Genomic DNA, 7,482 nt, shown 5'->3' with positions numbered 1-7,482 from the left:
TTTTTCTCCAGTGCATATTCTTCTTCTTTTGTTCCTTTTTAATCTTTATTTGTTCACTTTTTCCACTTAGTTTTAATCTTTTTTTATTTTGTTCTATGTTATCTTGTTAACTTTTTTATTGTTGTGCTCAAATAGTTTTGCACTTGTACTTTATGATTGGTAGAAACTTTACGTTTTAAAGGTAGGTCAGCACCTAGGACCTTAGCTCGTGTTTGGCCATAGATTCCTAAATTTATTTTGAAAAATCTGACTTGGATGAAGTTTGGTTTGAAGATGAAAATATGTTTGGACATACGTTTTCAAAACAAACCTCCCAACTTTATTTTGGAAAAATATGTATATAATTCCCAAGTTTTGGGATTTTCGCCCAAAATCAGCAATTGCGGTGATTTTGGGATTTGGGATTCTGCCAAAATGTGAGCAAAATTTATGGCCAAACATGAGTTTGCAAAATAAATCCTAAATCACACCAAATAACATCAAAACCACGAATCGCACTTCAATTCAAGCCTGATGAACTAATGAACTTTTAACTTCAAAAACTCATGCTGAACCATATCAAATCAACTCGGAATGACCTTAAATTTTGCATGCAAAGTTTCAAATGACACAACGGACTTATACCAACTCCCGAAACCGAAATCCGAACCCGATATCCGCAAAGTCAACTCTCGGTCAAACCTATCAACCTTCCATACTTTCAACTATCCAACCTTCGGCAATTCAATCCGTAACAGCCTAGGAACCTTCAAATCAAAATCCACACATACACCTAAGTTCAAATTCATTATCTGGACCTAACAGAACCATCAAAACTCTAATCTGAGATCAAATACAAAAAAATAAACTTGGTCAACTCTTCCAACGTAAAGGCTCCAAATTGAGAGTCATCCTTTAAAATAAATCTTTAACCACTTGAGAACCAAAACCGACCATACAGGCAAGTCATAATATATCATGCGAAGCTACTCAAGACCTCAAACTATTGAACAGAATGCAAATGCTCAAAACGACTGGTTAGGTTGTTACAATACAACTCATCACACCAAATACTGTCACAACCCCAGTTTGTCTCCTTAAACTATTGTGACGGCACCTAGTCTCTATGACTAGGTAAGTCTAACAATTTGAAAAAAAATGAAACAACGGATAAAAACTAGTAGAAACTATGGATAAACATAATGAAAGCATTTAAGATGCCGCTCGGCATATACAAATACACACTCTCAACTGAAATATCTCCCAAAACTTGGAATCTTATGAAATCACAAGCTATGGATAATACATAGTGCGCTAACTCCAGAATGTCTAAATCAAAAGAAATACAGAAGGGCTATAACTACAATACAACTAGGTTGTTACAATACAACTCATCACACCAAATACTGTCACAACCCCAGTTTGCCTCCTTAAACTATCGTGACGGCACCTAGTCTCTATGACTAGGTAAGCCTAACAATTTGCGGAAAAAGGAAACAACGGATAAAAACTAGTAGAATCTACGGATAAACATAATGAAAGCATTTAAGATGCCGCTCGGCATATACAAATACACACTCTCAACTAAAATATCTCCCAAAACTTGGAATCTTATGAAATCACAAGCTATGGATAATACATAGTGCTCTAACTCCAGAATGTCTAAATCAAAAGAAATACAGAAGGGCTATAACTACAAGAGAGACTGGAGAGGGACTCCTCGGTCTACGAATACGGCAGATATACCTCGAAGTCTCTGAAAAATCGTCTTGCCTCAAGGATAGTAGGTGATGGCTTTTCAATGTCTTTGTCTTATGCTTATTATGTTTTGATGATCTAAAAAACTTGTTGTGAAGAACCAAATAGCGAACCTGGCCCACATGGTATATATTTCAACTAACCTGGTCCAAGTCTGAACATCAGCAAATGAATGAATGACCACAGGGAGGAACATAACAGGAACCTAGTGACTTGGTCCCTTAGGGTTCTCTGACACAAGTACAAGTCAGTGACTGTCCGCAATCATTATAAAGAGGAACACAATAGGGACCCAATCCCTTAGGGTTCTCTGACAGAAGTACAGGTCAACTGTACAGCTGGAACGTAGCAGCAGAAGTTGACCAACTCACAACTGCTACAAAAGAGGAACACAACTAGGACTTGGTTCGTTAGTGTTCTCTAACAAAAGTACAAGTCGACTATCCAGTTGGAATGCAACTGCACAGAAGTGGTTGTGCAGACAGTACAACGGTCACTTCTCATTGGGAAGAAATGTGTACCAAGAATTGACATCACTATCTATTGTGATATCTTTTGTGATATAACAACCTGGTGCAAGTCACAACATCTTTGTGCATTCAGTGATATTCTCTCAAGCATAACAGTGTTTATCCGGCATTGAAGTCACTGGTGTGTCAAGAACAAGAAGACAACTCCACTAAGGATTAGTTTCTTATTGAGTTTATGTACATCCGTAGTTGAGTTGTAATCGTGTCATTTGTTCTTCATTGTATTTCCTAGTTTACTTTCTTAGAAGCTTTGTCTTAGGAAAAAACTAAAAATTTGTAAACTTCCGAGTTTATGTTGTGACTAGGAATAGTCATAAGTTTAAAGCCTTTGTAACTAGGCGAGTAATAAAGTGGCTTGTGGTGAGAGCATCACAAGTTAGTTGAAGTCTTTGTAATAGGGTTATTGCAAAGTAGCTTGTAATAGGAAGATTGTATGTTAGTGAAGTTAAAAGTATACAAGAGTAAGTCGTGGTTTTTTATCCACTTGTGTGGGATTTTTCCACATAAAAATCCCTTGTCTTCTTTACTTTCAATTTTTACAGTGTTCTCAGCATTATCTCATATAGGATCAGGTACTCTACAATTTGGTGGACTCATATAAACTAACAATCAGTACCAGAGTAGGTTCTTTCTAAAAGGTTAACACCTAGAAAGGATCTCAATGGTTTCTCCACCCAACATTGAGAAAGGACAATCAACCTACAGACCTCCCAGATTCAATGGTCAGTACTATGGCTGGTGGAAGACCCGCATGCATGATTTCATGATGGTAGAAGATTCAGAACTGTGGGACATCATTTGTGATGGTCCATATGTCCCCATGAAGAAGCTTGAAGAAACAGGACCAATGGTGCCGAAAGGCAGAAAGGATTATAGCGACATTGACAGAAAAGTTGTAGAAAAGAACTATCGTGCCAAGAAAATCTTGATGTGTGGCATAGGACCTGATGAGTACAACAGAGTCTCAGCTTGTGACACTGCCAAAGAAATATGGGAAGCATTGCAAACCGCACACGAAGGAACCACTCAGGTCAAACAGTCTCGACATGCTCACCATGGAATATGAGCTCTTTAGGATGAAGGATAATGAGTTTATACAAGATATTTTTACCAGATTCACCTCCATCATAAATGATCTTCATTCACTTAGAGATGTTATTCCTAGAAACAAGCTTATAAGGAAAATCCTCAGTGTTCTACCTTGTTCTTGGGAAAGTAAGGTATATGCCATTACTGAAGCTAAAGATCTACAAACTCTAACTATGGATGAGTTGATTGGTAATATGAAGACATATGAGATGAAAAGAAAGAAAGATAGTGAAAGAAGAGAGCCTAAGAAGGAAAAGAACCTGGTACTCAAAGCTGAAAGCAATGACTTAAGTGATGAAGATAGTGACATGGCCTATCTTACTAAGACATTTCAAAAGATGGTCCGAAGAAATAGTGGTATACCAAAGTGGGGTAGTTCAAGTAAAGCAAGGAACAATGATCTCTGTCACAGATGTTGAAAGCCAGGGCATTTCATCAAAGACTGACCACTCGCAAAACAGGAGCAATACAAACAAAATCCTGACAAAGCAGCAAAAACGAACCTAGTTCCAGACAAACGATTCAATCGAAAAAGTGCTGCTGACAATATTGTTAAGCAGGCTATTGCTACTTGGGGAGACTCCTCTAGTGTATCTGAAAGGGAACCAGATATAGAAAACAGTTCCATGTTGGTAGTGGAAACTGAAGAAATGAAATATGATTCACTGTCGCGCTGATGGCTCAGTCTGATGATGAAGAAGAAGATGAAGACGATGAGGTAAACTTCAGGGATGTTTAGACAAATCTTAAATCCTACTCTTCTAAGAAGCTAAGGTCATTAGCAAATGTCCTAATTGATGCTTATTATAGCCTTGTTAATGATAAGGAGATCCTGACCATGGAACTAGGGGAGGCAGAACAATCTAGAGATGATCTGGTGGTCCGTGTAGTGGACCTAAATAAGACCATAGCTAATCTTGAAAAAGAAAAGGAAGCCTTGAATGAAAGAATAACTAGTGTGGAAAATGAGAGAGAAGACCTGATGGTAGTAGTTGTTGATATAAAGGAAACAATAGAAGGTCTTAGCAATGAGAAACATACCTTAGAAGGAAAAATTGCAACTACTGAGAAAAAGAGGGATGATCTTTTAGTGATATGCACCGATCTAGAGGAAACCTTTGAGGGACTCAATAGAGAACATAGGAATGTGATCTTGGAAAAGGAAAGGAAGTAGCTAGTGAGACACACATCATACTTGAAAATGAATTAACTGTTGTGAAAACCAGTCTATGTAGTGAACTCAAGAAGAATCAGCAACTTCAAGCTGAATTGGAGAAAGTAATAATTGATCTTAATAAATCTCTAAAGTGGACCTGGTCCTCAGATGCTGTCACTGCCATGTATCTTAACAATAGTGGAAATAGGTAGGGGATTGGGTTCCAAAGGGAGAAAACTCCCTACAACCCTCACAGCAAGTATGTCACGGTCCCTGATAACTGGCTATGTACCCACTATGGGAACAACGGGCATTTTAAAGAAAATTTCCAGGCCAAGGTTCAGTCTGTTCAGAAAAACAAAGTGTTTACTAATAAAGTGACTACTAACAAAGGACTGGGCACCACTCGCAAGAAGCGTATGTTACCTGCATGGACTAGGAAAGCCCTTATTCATCCTTTCTATCATAACAAGGGACCCAAACTAGTTTGGGTTCCTAAATCTAACCTTTGATTTGCATGTGCAAGGAACAGTGAGAGAAAGCGTACTGCGATAGACTATGGACTATGGATGTTCAAAGCTCGTGACTGAAAACATCATGAATTTCTCTCACTGAAAGCCTTGCAGGAAGGGAATGTATCCTTAAAAAGAAATGAGAGGGTACATTCTCAGTAGATGTAAAGTTAGAAAGGTTTTTGGCACTCAGGTGGGAACGTGTACTATGTGAATGGCCTAAAGTACAGGTATCAATCTGATAACTGGCTGTGTGGTCTCAGTGGACAAAGGAAACAAGAACATCCATTCGGTCGACTATGAATCTCCAAAAGCTGGTGGTATGAGATGGGTGAAGTCAAAAATTGACATGAAAGATTGGTGCATGCAAGCTTCTCACCTCCGAATAAATTAACTCAGAAGGACCTGGTGCATGGTTTGCCAAACTCAAGAGTCACCTGGACACAGTTCATAAAACAAAGGAGGAGACTCTTGAGGTGTTAATGGTTCTTATCAAGAAGATTCAAGTGAAAGCGAAAAAAAGGGATCACGCACAATTTCTCTACACCAAGGACCCCAAAGCAAAATGGTATTGCTGAAGAAAGAACGGAACTTGAAGATGTGGCATGGAATATGCTCATCGACTATGGAATCACCAAGAAATTCTGGACAAAAGTAGTAAATACTGCTTTCTACTTGGTGAACATGTGTCTGGTCAGGTCCTTCCTAAATCAAAATCCACTATGAGCTACCAAATGGAAGAAAATGCCTTCTTGACTAAAAGACAACTCATCCGAGAACCTTCTTGACTGAAAATGTCATGTTCTCGACAACGAGAAAGATCAACTTAGGAAGTTCAATACAAAAGATGAACGAAGGAATCTTTCTAGGGTACTCTCCCCAAAGCAAGGCCACAAGGTCTACAATAAAAGGCACAGTAAATGGAAAGAAATGCTCATGGAATATTCAACAAGACACCTTCCTTTAACCAAGGAAGTAATGGTGATGATCAATATGATGAACCAACTCTGGTCAATGGGAAATATCTGAGGCTTCAAATAGGGAGACTGATAAAATGAGCAAGATGAAGGAGACTGATGAAAGACAATGCAACATCATCTTTCACTTCTCACAAGGAACTTGGTACTTCACTTACTACCACTAAAGCTGAAGAAAGATTGGAGATGCAGCTCATAGAACCTCTCAAGCAACAAAACATGGAGTGTGGGAAATCAAATTCTTCCAAATCTCCCCTACCAATCAAACTTCAATCCCACACTAGAAACACAAAAGCTCTCATCTGTGTGACAAGCTAATCACTTTTTTTTATTCTAGAGTTAGATAAGTTTTTGTTTCTCTTTTCAAAAAAAAATATTCTTCAGTTCCTTCTATATCACCACTCCATAATAGAATCCAAAGTGAAAGTCCGTAGGAATCCTACTTGAAGGATGCCCACAAAAGTTTGAGATACCTTAGGGGAACTTAGGACTTGTTCCCATGTTACATCTCAAGTGACAGAGTTCCTAATCTTGTTAGGTATGATGATGTTAACTGTGTTGTTTTTTTTTTTTGGAAAGGAAAAGCACTTCTAGAATGGTTCATTTGCCATGATCATGCCTTATCCCTTGGGGGACAAGGAAGCAAAACTTAATGGCCTTGTCAACAACTGAAGAAGAATCTCAAAATAAGAGGGCCAAGCACATTGAGTGGTGGGATTATCTTTTGATGGTCAATATGAAGAAAGGGTTGATCTATGGAAAGTCTTGCAGAATAGAAGACCAAATTCCATATATCTTTGTCAAAGCCTTGAATAGAGAATATTCTGGATCAAACAAGGTGAAGATGGGGTCATAAGAGTCTAATAAGAAACCTGATCCTCCATCAGCTGGCTATGCAAGATACCATCGGGTAAAGTTAGCTAAAGTGTTTTCTGGCCAAGCCTAACTCACATCAATACTATTACAGGTAAACACGCATGACAATCATAGAAGCTAAAAGTACAATAGGCACTGCGAGAGAGGAGCTGCGAAAACCTTTTAAAAAAATGGTCTGTCATCAGGTTCCTGTACCCCAGGTTAGTAGTAGTATGCTTATTCTGCATGCCATCACAAAACAAAAAAAAATTCTTTTTAAACAAAATTAACTCAACTTCCACATCATCCGACTTTTCAAAGCCTATATGTCTTGTCTTGTCTTTCAAATCCCTTCATCCCCTCTGCACCCACAAACCAACCGTCGTTTTCAGAACTATTCAAAACCTGTTTCTCTCTCCTCTTATCATTAGTCCTTCTTCCAATAAAACTTTCTTTCTTTCTCACAGCAAGTCATGAACCTTCATCTCGTTTGTGTAGCTGTGATCCTCTCTTCATCTCTCTGTCACTCTCACTCTACTCGTCTTCCAAGTACTCCTATAATGTCAATCAAACAATCGACTCCTTCTCTCACCATTAACACCACTCTCTCTTCCCTATCATCCCTG

The 7,482-nt window shown here is 38.5% G+C and overlaps 2 protein-coding genes across 2 annotated transcripts; both read left to right on the top strand.

The window, feature by feature from the left end:
- The first annotated feature begins 2,928 nt into the window (after positions 1 to 2,928).
- LOC138885896 (uncharacterized) lies at positions 2,929 to 3,333 on the top strand. The gene has a single exon (XM_070166892.1). The coding sequence runs from the start codon at positions 2,929 to 2,931 to the stop codon at positions 3,331 to 3,333; it is 405 nt and encodes a 134-aa protein (XP_070022993.1).
- A 699-nt stretch (positions 3,334 to 4,032) lies between these two features.
- Positions 4,033 to 4,724, top strand: LOC138885895 (uncharacterized). The gene is made up of 3 exons (XM_070166891.1): positions 4,033 to 4,074; positions 4,183 to 4,526; positions 4,592 to 4,724. The coding sequence occupies exons 1-3, from the start codon at positions 4,033 to 4,035 to the stop codon at positions 4,722 to 4,724; spliced, it is 519 nt and encodes a 172-aa protein (XP_070022992.1).
- The last annotated feature ends 2,758 nt before the right edge of the window (positions 4,725 to 7,482 follow it).

The sequence above is a fragment of the Nicotiana sylvestris genome, chromosome 2 (assembly GCF_000393655.2).
Source record: "Nicotiana sylvestris chromosome 2, ASM39365v2, whole genome shotgun sequence".
Classification (NCBI taxonomy): Eukaryota; Viridiplantae; Streptophyta; class Magnoliopsida; order Solanales; family Solanaceae; genus Nicotiana; species Nicotiana sylvestris.
This window is presented reverse-complemented; position numbering and strand designations above follow the sequence as displayed.

What these genes read in the sequence shown, in the direction of transcription:
- LOC138885896 (XM_070166892.1), top strand. Translation starts at nt 2,929, where the DNA reads ATGGTTTCTCCACCCAACATTGAGAAAGGACAATCAACCTACAGACCT.
- LOC138885895 (XM_070166891.1), top strand. Translation starts at nt 4,033, where the DNA reads ATGGCTCAGTCTGATGATGAAGAAGAAGATGAAGACGATGAG. An exon ending in AAGAAGATGAAGACGATGAG is followed by an intron (nt 4,075 to 4,182) that starts GTAAACTTCAGG and finishes GTTAATGATAAG; the next exon opens with GAGATCCTGACCATGGAACT. An exon ending in ATCTTGGAAAAGGAAAGGAA is followed by an intron (nt 4,527 to 4,591) that starts GTAGCTAGTGAG and finishes CAGTCTATGTAG; the next exon opens with TGAACTCAAGAAGAATCAGC.